General features: G+C 54.5%; 1 protein-coding gene across 1 annotated transcript in view; it reads right to left on the bottom strand.

Moving 5' to 3' along the window:
* Positions 1-14,457: 14,457 nt before the first annotated feature.
* Positions 14,458-20,709, bottom strand: part of TAF4 (TATA-box binding protein associated factor 4) — an 89,219-nt gene continuing 82,967 nt past the window's right edge. The window contains exon 15 of the mRNA XM_050745080.1: positions 14,458-15,238. Coding sequence (XP_050601037.1) covers positions 15,071-15,238 — 168 coding nt within the window. The 3' untranslated portion in view covers positions 14,458-15,070. The remainder of the gene's footprint in view (positions 15,239-20,709) is intronic.

Here is a 20,709-nt window from a genome sequence, read left to right as displayed (position 1 = left end):
AGTCCTTCTAGGGAGTGCTCAGTCCTTCCAGGTGGTGCTCATTCTTTCCAGGAGGTGCTCAGTCCTTCCAGGGGGTGCTCAGTCCTTCCAGGGGGTGCTCAGTCCTTCCAGGGGGTGCTCATTCTTTCCAGGGGGTGCTCAGTCCTTCCAGGGGGTGCTCATTCTTTCCAGGGGGTGCTCAGTCCTTCCAGGGGGTGCTCATTCTTTCCAGGGGGTGCTCAGTCCTTCCAGGGGGTGCTCATTCTTTCCAGGGGGTGCTCATTCTTTCCAGGAAGTGCTCAGTCCTTTCAGGGGGTGCTCAGTCCTTCCAGGGGGTGCTCAGTCCTTCCAGGGGGTGCTCATTCTTTCCAGGAAGTGCTCAGTCCTTTCAGGGGGTGCTCAGTCCTTCCAGGGGGTGCTCAGTCTTTCCAGGGGGTGCTCAGTCCTTCCAGGTGGTGCTCAGTCCTTCCAGGGGGTGCTCAGTCCTTCCAGGGGGTGCTGAGTCATTCCAGGGGGTGCTCATTCTTTCCAGGAAGTGCTCAGTCCTTCCAGGAGGTGCTCAGTCCTTCCAGGGGGTGCTCAGTCCTTCTAGGGAGTGCTCAGTCATTCCAGGAGGTGCTCATTCTTTCCAGGAAGTGCTCAGTCCTTTGTGGGGGTGCTCAGTCCTTCCAGAAGTGCTCAGTCCTTCCAGGAGGTGCTCAGTCCTTCCAGGGGGTGTTCAGTCCTTCCTGGGGATGCTCAGTCCTTCCAGGAGGTGCTCAGTCCTTCCTGGGGGTGCTCAGTCCTTCTAAGGGGTGCTCAGTCCTTCCTGGGGTTGCTCAGTCTTTCCAGGGGGTGCTCATTCTTTCCAGGAAGTGCTCAGTCCTTCTAGGGAGTGCTCAGTCATTCCAGGAGGTGCTCATTCTTTCCAGGAAGTGCTCAGTCCTTCCAGGAGGTGCTCAGTCCTTCCAGGAGGTGTTCAATCCTTCCTGGGGGTGCTCAGTCCTTCCAGGAAGCGCTCAGTCCTTCCAGGAGGTGCTCAGTCCTTCTAGGGGGTGCTCAGTCCTCCGTGGGGGTGCTCAGTCCTTCCAGGAGGTGCTCAGTCCTTCCAGGGGGTGTTCAGTCCTTCCTGGGGATGCTCAGTCCTTCCAGGAGGTGCTCAGTCCTTCCAGGGGATGCTCAGTCCTTCCAGAAGGTGCTCATTCTTTCCAGAAAGTGCTCAGTCCTTCCTGGGGGTGCTCAGTCCTTCCAGGAAGTGCTCAGTCCTTCCAGGAGGTGCTCAGTCCTTCCAGGGGGTGCTCAGTCCTTCCAGGAGGTGCTCAGTCCTTCCAGGGGGTGCTCAGTCCTTCCAGGAAGTGCTCAGTCCTTCCAGGAGGTGCTCAGTCCTTCCAGGGGTGTTCAGTCCTTCCAGGAAGTGCTCAGTCCTTCCAGGAGGTGCTCAGTCCTTCCAGGAGGTGCTCAGTCTTCCAGGAAGTGCTCAGTCCTTCCAGGAGGTGCTCAGTCTTCCAGGGGTGTTCAGTCCTTCCTGGGGATGCTCAGTCCTTCCAGGAGGTGCACAGCACTGTCCCACTGTGGTTCGAAGTTGTGTTTCCTTGATGATGAATGGTGCTGAGCATCTGTGTGTGTGCTCATTTGCCGTCTGTACTTCTTTGGGGAAGTCTGTTCCAATCCCTTGTCTCACAGGAATGTTCTTCTCTATATTTGGCTACACAGTTGCCATTCTGGTGCTATTTCTTTACTGTTGTGTCCATTTGATACAACTTTCCTTCTGCTTACAGAGTTTACTTTAACCTTACTTAACATGTTGAGGATGTTGAGGCAAGAGAATAGGGAATTAGGGTAACCAAGGGTTAAGGCAGAAGCAAAAGAGCAGCAGGCTCCGCCAGTTCCAGGCAAGACTGGGCAGCACACAGGCCACATCCCACCCCTGCGATGACAAGACAGAAGCCTCCACGTCAGCCTCTGATTGGCCACAGATCAATCCTTCATAGGGTGTAACCAATGGGAGGCCTCTAAAGGGCGCCTGGGGGTGTTACCAAATATTTTTGCTTTACAAAAACCCTGGGGAGCATTGCAAGCGGGGGATGGTGTCTTGAGCCACTGGCTCGAGCCCACTCCCGCTCTGCGGAACGTACTTCTGCCTCAATGTAGCTGTGCTTTCGACTCAGCAAAACAGAAATCATGTTCCAAATACACACGATGCTAAGAACAAACAGGAACACGCATGACCTGCCACTGCAGCCGCACGTATGATTGGTTATCAGGGGCCAAAAGGCCATTCTCAGTAAGACTTTAGAAATATATGTGTCTGCTTCTTATTTTTTTATTATTATTTTTTTTTATTTATTTTTTTTTTTTTGAGACGGAGTCTCGCTCTGTCGCCCAGGCTGGAGTGCAGTGGCCGGATCTCAGCTCACTGCAAGCTCCGCCTCCCGGGTTCACGCCATTCTCCTGCCTCAGCCTCCCGAGTAGCTGGGACTACAGGCACCCACCACCTCGCCCGGCTATTTTTTTTTTTTTGTATTTTTTTAGTAGAGACGGGGTTTCACCGTGTTAGCCAGGATGGTCTCGATCTCCTGACCTCGTGATCCACCCATCTCGGCCTCCTAAAGTGCTGGGATTACAGGCTTGAGCCACCGTGCCCGGCCTGTGTCTGCTTTTTATAATTGCTCCATATATTGTGTTATCAGACAAGATAGTTATTTAAGAAATGGGAATTGCAGAAATGACTGCAGTGCAGCAGTAATTATGGTGCACTTTTTCACTATTTAAGTTGGCTAGTTCTCCACGTTCCTGAAACAATTTTTAGGGTTTTTTTTTTTTTTTTTTTTTTTTTTTTTTAGTAGTAGAAAATGCAGGCAGTGTTTTCACAAAAGTAAATGCACAGTGATTTGAAATACAATAAATGAAGGCAATGCATGGCCTTCCAGTAAAAATTTTAAAAATAAATAAATAAAAATCTGTGCTTTCGTTACCCCGTTCTTTCATTGCTTGTCTTTCATTGCTTCGTTCTTTTGTTGCTTTGTTTGTGCATTTTGTTCAATTCTTTGTTCAACACACCAAGAACCTGGACAACCCACAGTCAAGACATTCTACCTGGTAACCATAGGACATCACTTTAACATTTCCGGGGGACGCGTCTGATGGCGATGAACTCTTTCAATTTTTGTGTTTCTGAAAAACTAATTTCATTCTTTTCTAAAGAAAAAAATGTTTTCATTGGGTAAAGAATTTTAAATTGGCTGGGCGTGGTGGCTCACACCTATAATCCCAGCAGTTTGAGAGGCCAAGGCAGGTGGATCACCTGAGGTCAGGAGTTCAAGACCAGCCTGGCTAACATGGCAAAATCCTGTCTTTACTAAAAATTAACTGAGCGTGGTGGCACATGCCTGTGATCCCAGCTACTCAGGAGGCTGAGGCATGAGAATCGTTTGAACCCAGGAGGCGGAGGTTACAGTGAGCCAAAATCGCGCACCATTGCACTCCAGCCTGGACGGCAGAGTGAGAGGGGAGCAACTGGGCCTGGGCTAAAGGAGGCTTTGGCTGAGCCCCTCCGTGCCCAGGGTACAACAAGAGTCAGGACAGTACACAGGGACTTGCCTTAGGAAAGCCCACCCAGCCAGGTGCACGACTTGCATGAAGAAGATCAGAAAGTTTACTGAGGCACGGGAAGACTTCTTCTGATGGAAGGAGACAAGGGCCCTGGACCACACTCTTCTCAGCGATGGCCTGGAAGCCTCAGCCTGTACAGAAAGAAAGAAGAAATAAAAGACGTAAGGGTTGGAAGGGAAAAAAATAAAGCTGTGGTTGTCCATGAATGACACAGCTTCATACAGAGGAATGCTTCAAGAATAGATAAACAACCTGTTAGAATTAATCAGTGGAGTTACAAGGTCACTGAGGACAAGGTCAACATACCCAAAAAAAATCCATCAAGTGCTTGTAGACTAGCACAAACAGAACACAAATTTTAAAATTATATACCATTTACAACAGTATCTGTATTAGTCATTTTCATACTGCTATGAAGAAATATCCAAGATGGGTAATTTATGAAGAAAAAGAGGTTTAATGGACTCACAGTTCCACTTGGCTGAAGACGCCTCACAATCATGCTGGAAGGTGGAGGAGAAACAAAGTCATGTCCTACATGGCGGCAGGCAAGAGAGTGTGTGCAGGGAAACTGCCCTTTATAAAACCATCAGATCTCGTGAGACTTATTCTCTATCACAAGAACAGCACGGGAAAAACCCACCCCCACCAGGACCCTCCCACACCACAAGTTGATTATGGGAGCTACAATTCAAGATGAGATTTGGGTGGGGACACAACCAAACCATATCAGCATCCAAATATTTAGAAATAAATCTAACTGGAGATGTGAAAGACCTCCACCTGCAAACTACACAGTGAAATTAAACACGTAAGTAAATGGTTATGCCATATTCCTGGATTAGAAAATTCAATAATGTAAAATGTCAGTTCTCCCCAAATCAATTTTTAGATTCAATGCAATCCCAGTAAAATTCCAAGTTGAGTTTGTTTGGGGTGGTTTTGTTTGTTTGTTTGTTTGGAGACAGGTTCTTGCTCTCAAGACCCTACGTCCTGGACAGGGTCCACCTAGGCTGGAGTACAGTGGCATGATCACAGCTCACTGCAACCTTGAATTCCTGGGCTCAGGTGATCCCACCTCAGCCTCCTGAGTAGCTGGGACTACAGGCACACACAAAAATTTTTGTATTTTTTATATAGACAGGATCTTGCCTTGTTGCCCAGACTGGTCTCAAACGGCCAGGCTCGAGCGATCCTCCCACCTCAGCCTCCCCAAGTGCTGGGATTACAGGCATGAGCTACCGCAATAGGCCAAGTTTTTGTTGTTGTTTTTTGTTTTGTTTTAAACTGAGCTGAGAAACTTCAAGTCACAGCTGGAGAAGAGTCAAGATGGGTCTGGCCCCACCTCACCCCCACAGAGCCTCCTTGGCTTTAGGAAGGGCAGGGGTCCTTTCTCAGGCACTGGTGGCTGTGCTTTAAGCTACTGTGGTGGAGGCTGAGCCAGTCTCCCACCCACCTGGCTACCAGGAAGCCTCGAGTCTGTCCCTGCAGTCCCTCCTCCTGGGAGCTGCTGACCAATCTAGGGTGTCCCCACCTGTTTTGCTTTCTGGGAAGAGTCTCCTCTCTGAGAAGCAAGACCCCCTAGAGATGTGGTCGATGCTGGCTCCGCCTGCCCTGCCCTGCCTGCCTGCACACCGTTCCGGGTGTCACCACCCCAGGCGACTGCAGGACCCTGGATGCCCTGAGGTCCGAGAAGGCGGGAGGTCCCTGAGTCTTTTACTCCCCGGAGATGAGCCTTCATGGGGCTCTCAGGCCCCTTTTTCCTTTTTACTTCTACCTGGGGGTTGTGGTGCCGAATGCCTCTTGGGTTCCAACGTTTGGTGCCGTCTCAGGAGTTCCACCGGCAGCCACCCGACGTGCGGTGACTGTAACAGGTTTGTGACCCCTGCCCTCCCCGCATGGCCTGGCACATCGGCAGCCCTCCCGCGAGTCAGCTTGGGTGACTGCCACTGCCCTGGGCTCTAAACCCGGGGGTATGGGCCAGGCGTCTGCCTGGGGAGGTGTGGACAGACGCAGGCAGGGTGGGAGGAGGCGGATGTGTCCTCTACGAAGGACGCGGGGCGCGCGGGGCCTCCAGTCCCCGGCACCCTCCACCCCGAGCCCACGTCCCCACACGTGTCGTGCCCCGCCTCCCCAGCCTCCTGGGCCCCCAGCCGCCCCCGCGTCCTTTCCTACTGCCCCCCACCGTGCTTCCCAACTGCCCCCCACCGTGCACCCGGCATCCCAGGCCCAGGTGCCCCGCCCCGGGCCTTACCCATGGAGTGGAGCCTGCTCGCCTCCCCGGACCCCTGCGCCTGGCTCCTCCTTGGCTCCCACGAGGCACAGCCTGTGTCCGCCCCAGCCCGCCGCCAACTCGCGCTGCAACCTGCCGCCTCGGCCCTGCCCCAGGCCCCGCCCCCGGCCCCGCCCCCAGCCATCTGGCCCCTCCCCTCCCCTCTGGCCCCGCCCCTCCCTGGCCCGCGGGGCGGCCGCGTGTTTTCTGTTCCCGTCTCTGCGGCCAGGTGGGGGCGAGTGCTCTGAGGTCAACCCTCGGCCACCTGGGAGCTGAGCGGTGCTGCCACTGTCCCCATTTCAGAGATGAGGAAACTGAGGCTCACAGGGCAAAGGGCCGTCTGCGTCCGCAGGAGGGCCGGAGCCCAGCTCTTCGTGGAGGAACAGGGAGGCCTGGACCAGCCCCTTCCCGAACGCAGCAAGTGATGCTCTGAGAAGGGGGTGCGGGGACCCCTTCCCTCTGGGGCCCTCAGGAGGGGCGGGCCTCAGTCCTGGGATGTGGCCCCAATCCAGCCACCCTCAAGCCTCCCAGGAGTCTCAGCGCCTCCCCACGCACCCGAGTGTCCAAAAGGCTCCGACATCCCCTCTAGGGGGAGCGCTCCTCAGTCTCTCTGGCGAAGGTCCCGGGCACCAAGGAAGAGGGCGGCAGCAAGGACTGGGTGGGTCGGCTTTCCAGCGCCTGGCTTGCAATGTCGGGCTCCCCCTCCATCCTCAGCTCCTGGGAGCTCATTCTCATGGCTGGCTGGGTCCACCTCAGCCTGGAATGAGTGTGTGGCATTCTTATGTCCACCTGCCCCCAACCATGAAAACAGACCCAGTGCCAGTCTTCAGGCACAGCTGGATCCCAGTGCCAGTCTTCAGGGACAGCTGGATCTCAGTGCCAGTCTTCAGGGACAGCTGGATCTAGGCCCTCCGGAAATGCCATCAAGGCTGGCTCTTCACTTGGCCTCTGTGTTGGTCTCAGCCACACTGCCCTGCAGTGGCCAAGGTGGCGGTCCTTGGGCAACTGAGCTGACGTCCTGCCAGCCCCCAAACATGAAGTGTCCTTCTGTGGAATCCCTGCAACATGTCTGGGTGAGACGGGACTGGCCAGGCTGGGGTCACAGCCATCCCTCAGCCTGTGTCAGTGCCCATGACAGGCCAGGCCACATGACCCACCCCCCTGGGTCCACCCCAAGCGGGCAGAATGGGTTCTGCTGGCCCCATGTGCCCGTGCACGGCGCTGTGCCAGGAGACACAGGGCCCCCTCAGTCATCACATGGCGTTTCTCATAAGCTTCTGAGGCGGCCCAGGGACCACCAGGGCTCCAGTGTGGCCAAGAAGTGAAGTCCGGAGTTACCCAGAGGGCTGCTGGTGAGGGGAGTACTCAAGACGGAGGTGGAGGGCTTCCTGGAGCTGGTGGCATTTGAGAGGACACAGGGGAAGAGCAGCACAGAGTGGAAGGCCCTGCAGGAGAGTTCGGGGGACTCTGGCAGCCCAGCAAGCTCCAGTTCCTAGGATCCTCCTAGGATCCTAGGATGCTTGTTGGGGAAACAATATTGTACATCTCTCCCTCCCTCCCCCTGCTCCCCATCCCCTTCCCACCCCCTCCCTACCACGCTCCTGCAGCCTAGAGAGGGAAAGGTCCCTCCACCAGGACCAGACCTCCTCCCTCCTCCCACCCCACTTCCAGCATTGGCAGAGAGTGCTGGACCTGGACTACGGTCAGCAGTGGCTCCCCCAGCACCATCAAACCTGTCACCTCCCTGCACCCCTTCCCCCTCCCCTCCCTTCCTTCCTCCCCTTTCTTTACCCCCTCTCCTCCCTTTCCCCACCTCCCCTCTCTTCCCACCTCCCCTCCCTTTCTCCCTCCTCCCTTCCTCCATCCCCTCCCTTCCCGCCTCCCCTTGCTATGCCTTTTGCCCTCCTCCCTGCACCCTCTTCTTCCTGCACCCCCTGCTCCCCTCCCCCCGCTTTCACCCATCCCTCCTCCCTGTAACCCCCCCCTCCTCCCTGCACCCTCCTTCCCCTTTCCTGCACCCTCCTTCCCCCTCCCCACTGCCCCACCCTCACCTCTGCTTCTCCCATTTGGCACTTCCCATGTTCCTGTCTCCACACGGGAATGCAGTCTTTTTGTTTTTCATTCATTTATTTTTGCAGCGTTATTGAGAGAGAGCTGATGTATGGTAACCTGCATATATTTGTAGTGTGCAGTGTGAAAAGTTTCGACACTTTACACACCTGTGAAACCATCACAGTCAAGATTAACTCTCCATCACCCAAGTTTCCCCATGCCCTTGGCAGGCCTCTCCCACCCCATCTGCGAAGGCGCCCAGGAGCCTTTTCTCACTCCCATCACTGCGCTGCCCAGCATCTCGCACGGGTGGAAGCAGCTGGTTCCTGTTGTCGCGGAGCGTTCGGCTGCGGGGTAAAATAAAGCTGCTGTGAATCTTGTACAGGCTTTGCTGGACACCTGTGTTCGTTTCTCCACGAGCAGCGGTCAGAGACACGTTTAACCCCTTAAGAAACTGCCAGAAGGGTATGAACCACCGTCCACACCCCAGCACCTCCAGGAGTTCCGCACCCTCCCGACGCTTGTCCTGGTCCCATCCTCACGAGTGTGTTCCTGGTATTTTGTTGTTTTTAATTTCTAAATAAGCTCAGGAAACATGATTCTCAACATCCTCCTCAGAGGCACCCAGAGAGAAGCTACCTCTCTTCTGCTCACACCGGAGGGCTCTCCTGCCCACCTGTGCCCTTCCCCAGCAGCCTTTTCCATCTCAAGCCTCTACCCAGCCCCTTCGCCAGTCAGGAGGCTCCCCAGGGTCCGGCCCCTGCAGCCCCTGGAAAGGCTCCCGTGCCTGAGAGGCGCTCACGGCACTTGGTGGGTAAGAACATTGAGAAAAGACAGATACACACGTGCCCATCCTTCTCAAAAACAAAAATTCTAGCAGAAATTAGGACTTAACAGCCTGACAAGCAGCTAGCTGTGTTTCTAACAAGGAGTGTGATCTATCTCCCAAGCAAGTCTCTAACGTGCCCTGGGAAGCTCCCGTTCGACCTTCCTGGTGAGCTCAGCGTCACAGGGACTGTGCCCAGTCCGGCTTTGTGTCAACGCTCTGCTTCGCATAGCCAGCCCCGCCAGGCAGGGGGCTTCAGAAGGCTGCGTAGGGACTGGGGTCTTTCGAATTGCATAACCACCATTCTGAGATCAGGCACTGGTTGAGCACTTGCTGTATGCATGGCACTGAGGACACAGGAGGCCCTGATGGGTCCCCGAAGCTACTCCGACCAATGAAAGCCGAGAGCAGCACAGACGCCACTGCCTCTGTGGCCCCGGGCAGGCAGTGCCCTGAGGGCAGGCCCAGATGAAGGCTCAGTGGACCTGTTTTTTTTTTTTTTTTTTTTTTGAGACAGTCTCGCTCTGTCACCCAGGCTGGAGTGCAGTGGCACCATCTCAGCTCACTGCAACCTCCGCCTCCTGGGCTCAAGTGATTCTCCTGCCTCCGCCTCCCGAGGAGCTGGGACTACAGGAGCGCACCACCACACTCAGCTAATTCTGTATATTTTAGGAGAGACGGGGTTTCACCATGTTGGCCAGGATGGTCTCTTGACCTCAGGTGATCCGCCCACCTAGGCCTCCCAAAGTGCTGGGATTACAGGTGTGAGCCACCACATCCACCTGGACTTTTTCTTTTTTAGATAAAATTACACTTGAAATTGATTTGTAGACCTAGTATTAAAAAGATTTTTTAAAATTACATTTGGAAGCCACCGTCTGATAGAAGGGAAAATGCCAGCAACTGACTGTGGAGAACCACCAGATTTGTAGTCAGAGCAGCATTCGAAAAACGATGACAACTTCTTGGGCACTTAGCCCACCATCGGGGCCATTTACACGCCTGAGTCCTTTAGTGCCAGATCCCTAGTGCGGGGCCAGGTGACCCACCTGGGTGGGGCCCAAGCCTTTCCCGGTGCTTAACTGAAGTGCCCTTACATTGGCTGAAATACACAGATCTTACCTGTCAGCTTAGCATTTCACATTGGCATGCACCTGTGCGACCCCTATGATGATCGAATCAGAACATTTTCATCACCCCAGAGGGCCCTGGCGCCTCTTCCTGACAGTCTCCTCACCGGAGGCCCACGCCCTGCTTCTACCCACACGTGAGCTTCCATCAGGTGGAATCAGAATGCACAGGCTTCTGTGTCTGGCCTCCTCCAGTCAGCGTAGTTCTTCTGAGATTCAGCTCCATCATTGAGCACATCAGGAGTTCGTTCCTTTTTATTCCTGGGAGACGTTTCACTGACTAAATATGCCTCCATTTGACTCTCCATTCACCTGCTGATGGGCATTTGGGCTGCTTCCATCTTAAGCATCAATGAATACAGCCACTGTGAACATTCTTATATGACTTTTTGGTGGACAAAGGAACTCATGCTCAAGTAGATGCTTAGGAGTGGAACTGCTGGTCACAGGACAGATGCACACTCAGCTTCGTCACTGTGTCACACACCGGGTAGACGTGCATTCAGCTTCCTGTGTCACGCACTGGATACACACGCATTTGGCTTCCTGTGTCACGCACCACACCACCACTGGATGGCAGTCGTTCAGATTCAAGCCCTGAGGGTGGGCACACAGTGGGGCCTCACTGTGGTCTCTATTTGTATTTCTCTGATGACCAGTAATGGTGAGCACCTTTTCAGTTGCTTATTCACCACTTGTATATCTTTTCTAAAGCATCTGTTCAAGTGTCTTGCACATTTGTTATTGTATTGTCTTTTTATCACTGAGTTGTGGAATTCTTTATTCCTTTGTCATGTATAAATATTGCAAATATTTCTCCAAGTCTGTGGCTTGCCTTTTTACTTTATATACCTTTTTTAACATTCTAAAGAGAAATTTACTTTCCATTTTATTTTTTCTCAGTAATAGAGCAAAACAATAAAGAAAAAAATATAGATGAGTATCTAAACTTTTTCAGAAACAATGTATTTCAGAGAGTAAAAATTGAATCCACTTTTTTCCCACTGTGTTCATGAAATCTAAATGATTGTGAAATTTCTAAGTGTGGCGAATAAGCCAGTCTAAAGAAAATCTCCTGTGCCTCCCATACGACGTCCCATATCATGTCCCATATCATGTCCCGTCCACATCCCGTACCACATCCTGTACCACGGACCATAACAGGCGATTGCCAAAAAGCAAAGGTTCCACTCTGACCTTGAACTAAACGCTGACCAACCTCCAAGGGCATCTTGATGAGCAAAAGGCTGTAGCTTTGAGGCCCAATTTATCCATTCTTCTTCAGGATTTGTGCCTTCTACGTCCTTAGAAATCCTTTCCCACTCCCAGTCATGAAGACCTCTGATGCTTTCCAGGTCTCTGTCCACCTCAAGTTCATGTTTACGTACAGTGTGAAGATGGACTCCAGGCTCACGTTCCCCCACAGGGCACAGAACTGCACCAGGGCCTTCAGCCACGCCTGTCTTTGCACCACACCGTCCTGATTGCTGTCACTTCAGAGGAAGTCTTGAAATGTGGGAGGGTCAAGTGCTCCATTCTGTCCTAGGCTGTCTTGGCTATTTAAGTCCTCTGCATTTCTATATGCATTTGTGGAATCAGATTGTCAGTTTCTAGGAAAATCCTGCTGGGATTTGGTTGAGCCGGCATTGCTTCTGTTTCTCAGTTTGGACAGACTTGCTGTCTTCAGCAACAGTGAGTCTTCCCCACCAGCACTATGGTGTTGGCCTCCGCTGAGGGCTTCGATTTCTCAGTTCCAGTGTAAGGATCTCGTACATCTTTCATTCAGTGTATACCTAGGCATGTGTTCTCTGTGCTATTGTTGACGGCACGTTTTTAACCTGGTTGTTGGTTGCGAGTACACGGAACTACAGACGCCTCCAGCTACCGGCCTTGCCTCCGGCCCTCTTTTGGAGTTCACGCACCATGCTCAGTGTTGTGTTTGTAGGTTCGTCTGGACTTCCGAGACATGTGTCACCTCTAAATTTTTTGTTCACCTTCTTCCTCTCCATACTTGGTGCCTGTTTTTCTTGCCTTTTTGCCCAACTGGAGCTGCCTGTATGTGGGGAGCGGAGGCAGCAAGAGCAGCCGTCCCGGTCATGTTCACATCAGGCTGCTCGTGCCCCAGGTCTGTGCAAACACCCAGATCAGACTGACGGCAGCCAGCAAGCCTGTGATGAGATGCGAAACAGCAGCTACGAGTCTCAAGAACAGAGTACAACAAACGCGTCTGTGGACCCGGTCTTGTGGCAGTGCCTGGCTGAGGGGAGTCCCCGTGACTGCCCCACGCAGACTGACCGAACCAACATGAAGAGCAGAAGAGCTGGAATGAAATCAATCATCCTCGCAGAAATTCAAGTGCAACTGCCCTTTGTACCTGATTAAACTCATTTATTTCAGGCCAAGAACTTCGTGAAAGGCAGGTATGGGTCATAGATGGAAAGCACAGGCATGACCCCATCAGGGAACGACCCTGGCACAGCCTGCAGTAGGAAGCTGGAGAGCGCCCACCAGTGCTTCCTGCTGAGACCCGGTGTGGCCACAAGTGTCCAGGGTGAACTGTTTCCTCCTTAAAAAAGATATGGAGGACTCCTTACCCCCGGTCCTCAGAATGGGACTCTATCTGGAGTTAGGGTCTTTACACAGGTAATCCAGTCAGAATGAGGTTGTTTGGGTGGGCCCTGATCCAACAGGGCTGGGGGTCCTTACAGAGAGGGGAAGCTGGACCCAGAGACTGACACACACAAGGGAGAAGCTGCGGAAAGGCGAAGGCAGAGATTGGGAGCTGTGTCTAAGCCAAGGAACCCAAAGGTGCCAGCAGCTGCCAGAAGCTGGGAGAGCAGACCCTTCCCCAGAGCCTGGGGAGAAACCCACCCTGCTGGCACCTGTGGCCCCCAGAGCTGTGGGACGATCCGTGGTCCTTTGTCACGGCAGCCCCAGTGGGGCAGTGCAACAGGTGTGGGAACAGCGGCAGTGTCTCCAGCAGCACTTGTAAGTAAACCTGTATTATCGCTGTGGCTCTGTCACACCAGGTGGAGTGAATGTCATGACGGGGGACTGACTCCAGTCGCATCAGAGACCGCTCCCAAAGGCTCTCCAAGGTGCTCAAAGGCAGGGAGTGGTGCGGTACACGTTGGCGCTGAGTCTCTGAGGGCCCAGCAGGAGCTGCAACCTGTCAGGGCCAACCTGTACCACAAACTGCCCTGGAGACGCCTTCTCTCGCCACAGGAGGTCTGCGTCAGGGCTGGGGCCCTCTGGGCACCTCAGCCGCGTTTCTGTGTGCATCTCCCCCTGCGCTGGGCCTCCCCCCGCCCCTCCTAGCTGTGCCCAGCTCATCTCCACCTGTGAGAGCAGAAGATGTAAGCGCAGTCTCCAGCCCCCGGACTCCACGCACAGGGCGGCTCAGCCCCTGTCCTCACAAAGTTCTTTCTCCCAGCTCTGCTGGGGCTCAGCTACAGATTCCAACAGGTGGCTCAGAAACCAGTGCCTCAGCAGAGCCAGAGTGCAATCTGGCAGCAGAATCTAAAACTGGAAAACTGGGGAAAAATAGGCAAAACAAATACAGATAAATTTGTTTTTAATAAAGGAGTTAATTTTCTTTCAATCCTATATAAAACAATAGCAATTAAAAACTTCATTTTTGAAAGTAAAATATTTACATATGAACAAGTAACTGTGCAAAATTTACATGAAAAAATGGAAAGACAGGGATTTCCTAAAAGACAAAATAAAAGGTGTAACAGTTCTCAGGTGTTGATAAAAAATACTGATCAGCGTTCAGTTCACACGCGCTTGAATTAAAGTCTAATGTGAGAATTCACACGGAGAAAGCCGGAGTATTTACAGTCATAAAAGTACTATCAATAGACAATTTCATACAATAACCTCTGAAAATAGAAAGAACCAATTAGTATATTTGTAATAAAAAAATAGGTACAAAGAAGGGGCTTTGCTCTGGACGTCTGTAAAGTCGGCCCAAGGCTTGCATACAGTCTCTTAGCAAAATAATTATAGTTTACATAGCCATTTCTATGTCATGTGCCAAAAGTTATGTACAATTACTGACAAAATACACCAACCATTTTTCAACACTTGATTCACACCGAGAAACAGTCTTTTGATGATTCTTCTCAACTTTGATTTTATTTAATCTAGGTTTTCACTTTTAGCTAAAAAACACAGTGCAAGTAAAATATATTTATGCTGAAAAGGTTTTCATCTCTTTTAACTTTACAGCTTTACAAACTATAGCAAATAAAATGCATTTGTACAGATGCTGACCACACATTCAGAAGGAGCCCACCTTTGCTGGGCCCCGCCTCTACCAAGCAGAAATGCGATTACACTCTGAGGTGGGGGTGCTACGATGAATTGTATATTCCTCCAGGATTCTCAGCGGAGCGGAGGGGAAGGGAGACGAGGGGAGGGCTGGGGGGAGAGGGGGAGGGCTGGGGGAGAGGGGGGGGGGGGGGGGAAGAGGGGAGACGGGGAGAGGGGAGGGGAGAAGAGGGAAGGGGGAGAAGAGGGAAGGGGAGAATAGGGGGGGGGGGGGGGAGGGGAGGGGAGAAGAGGGAAGGGGGAGAAGAGGGAAGGGGGAGAAGAGGGAAGGGGGAGAAGAGGGAAGGGGAGAAGAGGGGAGGGGGGAGAGGGGAGGGGAGCGGGGAAGAGAGGAGGGTGGGGAGAGAGGAGGGTGGGGAGAGAGGAGGATGAGGGAGAGAGGAGGGTGAGGGGGAGAGGAGGGTAGGGGGAGAGGGGAGGGGAAGGAAGATAAATAGTCTAAAAAATCAGTTTGCTTTGCTAACTGACTATTACAAAAATAAAATAAAATGAGGTCATCGGCTGTAGACATACACCTACACAGTAAGTTAGGTAGAACTAAACCAAAATGCACAAATAATGCAGAAACTGCTATGAGTTGACAGAGGGCAGCTAATTATTTGCTAACGATTCCATCAGTCTTTATATATGGCTTGTTTGGCAAGAAGGCCACTCAATCAAGATGAGTTAAGATTTAATTGTCCTTTAAGAGTATCCACAGGCCTTTGTGTTCTCTCTGTTACAGACACGTATTTTCTTTCACACTGAAGAGTTGATTTAGAAACAGGAAAATATAAAACTGTTCCATCGTAAAGAGGTGGCTGTTTTTTAAACAATATCCCATTTGCTTGTTACAAAAAGGCGTAATCTGCAAATATATAAAAAGTCCCCAGGCGTCCTCCTGTGTCACTTAAGGAATGCTTTGTAGAGCAGCAGTGAATGGCTTGTCTCACGTTCATTTTCTAAACAAAATATGAGGTCCCTGAGGTTGACCCGCGTGATTCTTTGTCGCGTGAACTGTCTGGGGGCTCCGACCCCCGAGCTGCCTGGGACCACCGAGCCGGGGCCCGACCCCTGGTGACAAAAACGGAGAAGACAGGGTGTTAGTGGGGCCCAGAGTGGGGCTTGAAATGGGGGCCTGTGTGTCTGAACCAAGTACCCCGATTCCAGAGGCCAGGCCTGGCATGGGCTCCCTCCGGTAGGCCCACAGCTGGAGCTGAGGTGCTGTCCCAGGGCCCTGCCAGGGCAGGGGCAAGGGCAGGAGGCCTCATGCTGCGCCTTCAGGACAGGGCACACTCAGACACTGCCCAATGCCCCACAGTGCTCAGACCTGCTCCTGGGGCTGAGGATGGACCAGGGGGTGGCACCCACCCAAGGCAAATGTCTGAGCGGCCCCAGGGCCACCCTCCATGCAACCACAGCTGGACTGCATGTGGACTCAGCTGGGGTACAAAAGCCACACTGGGTCCCTGTGTGTCATCCTGCTTGGCTGCTGAATTCCCGCATTGGAGGGCTGGGGTCGGCTGGGACTGGGCATGCTAGGTCAGCTGCGAAGGCTGAGTTGCTCAGTGGCTCCCACAGTGATCCCTGGGCCTCTGGCTGGGCCCTGCTGCACAGACCCTGCCTCCATCAGCCCCTCTAGGTGACCAGGTGCCTCCCGAGCTGCCTCAGATGTGTTCCTGCTTGGAGAAGCATAGCTGCTGGGTGCCAGCTCTTGTGGAGAGCTCTGGTGGTTTCAGCTGATGACACCTGCACGACACCGCCTAGCGGGGCCACGCCACACACACACGACACCGCCCAGCGGGGCACGCGCCACACACACACACGACACCGCCCAGCGGGGCACGCGCCACACACACACACACAACACTGCCCAGCAGGACACGCGCCACACACACGACACCGTCCAGCGGGGCACGCGCCACACACACACACACGACACCGCCCAGCGAGGCACACACCACACACACACGACACCGTCCAGCGGGGCACGCGCCACACACACGACACCGCCCAGCGGGGCACGCGCCACACACACACACGACACCGCCCAGCGGGGCACACGCCACACACACACACACGACACCGCCCAGCGGGGCACGCGCCACACACACACACGACACCGCCCAGCGGGGCACGCGCCACACACACACACGACACCGCCCAGCGGGGCACACGCCACACACACACACGACACCGCCCAGCGGGGCACACGCCACACACACACACGACACTGCCCAGCGGGGCACACGCCACACACACACACGACACCGCCCAGCGGGGCATGCGCCACACACACACACGACACCGCCCAGCGGGGCACGCGCCACACACACACACACACGACACCGCCCAGCGGGGCACCAGCCACACACACACACACGACACCGCCCAGCGGGGCACGCGCCACACACGACACCGCCCAGCAGGGCACACGCCACACACACACACGACACCACCCAGCGAGGCACACACCACACACACACACGGCACCGCCCAGGGGGGCACGAGTCACACACACACACAACACCGCCCAGCGGGGCACAAGCCACACACACACACGGCACCGCCCAGGGGGGCACAAGCCACACACACACACACACACACACACACACACACACACACGGCACCGCCCGGGGGGCACGAGCCACACACACGACACCGCCCAGCGGGGCATGCGCCACACACACACACACGGCACCGCCCAGCAGGGCACACGCCACACACACACACGACACCGCCCAGCGAGGCACACACCACACACACACACGGCACCGCCCGGGGGGCACGAGCCACACACGCACACAACACCGCCCAGCGGGGCACAAGCCACACACACACACGGCACCGCCCAGGGGGGCACAAGCCACACACACACACGGCACCGCCCAGGGGGGCACGAGCCACACACACACGACACCGCCCAGCGGGGCATGCGCCACACACACACACGGTACCGCCCAGCGGGGCACGTGCCACACACACACACACGGCACCGCCCAGGGGGGCACAAGCCACACACACACACACCCACACACACACGGCACCGCCCAGCGGGGCACACACCACACACACACACACACGGCACCGCCCAGGGGGCACAAGCCACACAACTCCCAATGGCTGTGGTTTCCCCATCTGGCATGAAAACTAAGGTCTGCTCTGATGGGGAAAGCTGCTCACGTATATTTAAGTACAAAGATTACAATGGCATCTTTATGGCACATTCTCAACCAAAGTTAAGACGCTGGAAGTAGCTGATTCTGCTCTGCACGCCACTGGGAGCCCTGCCGTGAACAGCCACAGGCAACGCCCGGGCTGCCCTGATGTGGCACCCCTCATCCCGTCCTTCCTCCCGTCCCCGCTCTGCCACTTTCAGTTCAGGCTGGGAGCATGGCTGCCTGTGTGATGGCGTGCAAGTGTGACTCCGACCCACTACATTTTCTTTCTTCCTGTGAGATTCAAACAGAAGAGGGCACCTGTCTCCCTCAGATGCCCTGCACTGTGAGGGCCCTTCTTCAGACCTGCCCCGGGTGCCTCTGCTACTGAAGCCTCCGCACGCTCCACACTAGCTCATTACAAACTGATCCTCACCTGAGGCCGGGCCTCCCAAAAGAGAACTCAGGCGGGGCGAGTGACAGTCTGCAGGGTGAGGGCGGGGCTCTCACACGCACCACCCTAACAGGCTGTGCGACCCAGTGACACCTTCTATAAATTCCAGACTGTGTTTGATGCTTCTACCTTCAAAATAGTTTAGCTGCCAAAAAAGAGGACTGGGGTGAAGGGGAGACGCTCATCCCAGGTGCGCAATTTAAGGGCTGCTGAGGATCGGAAATCAAGATATTCTAATGCCAAGTGTCAGCACCAATCAAGGGAAGGGGCGAGACCAACCAAGGGTGGGGACGAGACGGTGCCTCCTTGGGGCTGAGGCCACTCCCAGGTCCCAGCACACTGAGAAACTGATGGCAGGCCCTGCTTCTGCGCCAAGCTCTGAAGGTGCACTATGAATGAAAAACATAACTTCTCCAGATTCTGAGTTTTATAAATACAACTAAATTTTTCTTAAATCTAAAAAAAGAAAAGAAAAATGCAAATTAACCTGATACTCCAGTTGCCTCTCTACACTGCACACTGCCGCCTTCTCCCCAGTCCACCTCGCCCCAGGGAGGGGGGGGGTCCACACTCTCTGTCTTTCCCATAGGGTCTTTGCTCGCAGAATTCTATGTGGATTCTGGCTACCGCAGAGGGTCTGCTGCTAAACTGCTCTGAAGATGGAGTGGCGATCTCGTGGGAACCTCCCCCTCTCTTCTCAGGACTGGGGCTGCCACTGAACCAAGGTCTTCTGTGCCCAGCCCACACGGCAGTGGCAGCGGCTTTCCTTCCTAGGTTCATCCAAACCCCTCATGGGCTGTGCCCGTGGTGGGCGCAGCAGCCCGGTGGGGGGTGGCAGTCAGGGACTGGTCACGGAGCCTGCTGGGAGGAAAGTGCTTAGTGGGGGCTCCCAGCTCCCATGGGACACCTGAGGACGAAGTGCCTGCGGGGACCAGGGCCAAGGCACCCATGGCCACTCTAGAGGGACTGTGGCACATGCAGGTGCGACGGCCACTCTAGAGGGCCTGTGGCCCATGCAGGTGTGATGGCGCAAAGCAGGGCCTGGGACGACAAGGTCCACCAAGGCCAGCGCCGACGTGGAGCCCTGGGGGCCTCGGCGTAAATAACTCCAAACACAGGGGCTTGGGGTTTTTTAGGTGCAGGCACTGGGATTAGAAAACGAGCAAGCAAACTAAAATCCCCACGACCCTGGACATACCACACGAACCCTCCCCCCTTTGCAGGTCTCCGCCTCTGAAACATGGCAGACACCCCCTGCCCCGTCACAGGGCTCTTAAAGGCATCAAATGAAAGTAGGCGATCTCTCCACTGCACACGCGCCACAGGGACTCAATGATGAAGCCAAATGCAAAGAGTCGCCATCCGTGGAACCGCCTGGTGCAGGGTCTGTGCCGCCCGAACGTCAGGCCCCGTGCCATCAGCACCGGGAGCAGAGCGTCTGCTCCTGAGGTGGGAGCCCCTTGGCCCGTCCTTTACTCCGCCACGGAGCCCCAGCAGAGCAATGGGTGGAGAACGCTGTGCCCACAGCCGCCCAGGCAGCGGGTAACAATGGCCCGTGCCGCACACGCTCCAGCCAGCTCCGCCCCGAACGCGTGCAAGCCCTCTCCGTGCCTAACCATTTACGCGGTGTCACACACACGAGGCAAGGTCACTGGCAGCACATTTCGAAGAACAGCAGTAGTAACAAAAACACTCGGACACACAACTTAGAAAGTTAGCATCACTTCCGGGAGGCTGAAGACAGCATGGCTGCCGAGCTGACGTCTCCCAGCCTCTCTTCCACACACAGTTCAGCACAAGCAAGGAACACAGGTCTACACCAGCATCACCGTCTGCACAGGACGAGGGCGCCTAGACTTCACAGTCACTGCACGTCGGCGCACAGTCAATACACGCCCGAGCCTGATCCCGCTAGTGCCTCCCCTGCAAGGCCGCGGTGGGGCGGGGCGGGGTCCATGGGAAGTCACTGCTGAAAGGCTAAGGCACCCCAAGTCCGAGCGCCTGAGAGGTGTCCAGGAAGGTCAGCACGGACCATAGGGCAGGGACCACGGAGCACAAGACGGGAAGGGGTTGTCAAGGCAACATGGCGTGTCGTGAGAGGAGCCCTCTGGCCGCTGGGTGTTGAGGCAGAAAAGAAGGAAAAGGGGAAGTTCGGGTCCTGCAGGAAAGGGCTGGGAGGACCGGAGGACGTTCGGGACCCGGACTTCCCCATGCGGCCAGCAGAGGGCGCCAGGAAACCACAGACCTGGCAAACACCCCAAGGCCACCAGGAGGAAGGGACAGAGGCAGCAAAGCCACCCAGAGCCACGGGAAAGTCAGAGAGTCAGAAAATGGGGGCTCCACACACATCAGAAACCCACCCTGGAACAACAAGGAAACTAACAACACTCTCAATACAGGAAAATCTGAAGTGTGCACTTAAGGATATAAAAATCACCTCAAATCAGAATCTCAAAAACTAGGAGGCACATTTTTATAAAGACAATACAATTACAAATACAACACCAAAAGGAAGTAACAGTTGACGGGACTTAAGAAAGAAATGGAAGGAAGAGACAAAATTATCTCTGAAATGAATAAACTGCCAACTGTTCGAGGAGAGGAGGCAGTGAAAATGCAGTAAGGAACCCACCAGAGGCAGGAAGCCAAGAGGATGGAGCCAAGACGCAGAAAGGAGGACAAAGGTCAGGAGAAAACAGGGCAAACGAGAGCTGGAAAATCTCCCTCTCAGACGGAGTGGGACATTCACACCATGACATTTGCAAAAGACAGCAAACCCACACCCTGAGGAGACACTAAACCCACACCCACCCAAGAGGAGACACCAAAACCCACACCCACCCGAGGAGACACCAAACCCACACCCACCCGAGAGGAGACACCAAACCCACACCCACCCGAGAGGAGACACCAAAACCCACACCCACCCGAGA

This window comes from Macaca thibetana, chromosome 10 (assembly GCF_024542745.1).
Source record: "Macaca thibetana thibetana isolate TM-01 chromosome 10, ASM2454274v1, whole genome shotgun sequence".
In the NCBI taxonomy this organism is placed as follows: domain Eukaryota; kingdom Metazoa; phylum Chordata; class Mammalia; order Primates; family Cercopithecidae; genus Macaca; species Macaca thibetana.
The sequence above is the reverse complement of the archived record's forward strand: the minus strand, read 5'-3'. Positions and strand labels throughout refer to the sequence as shown.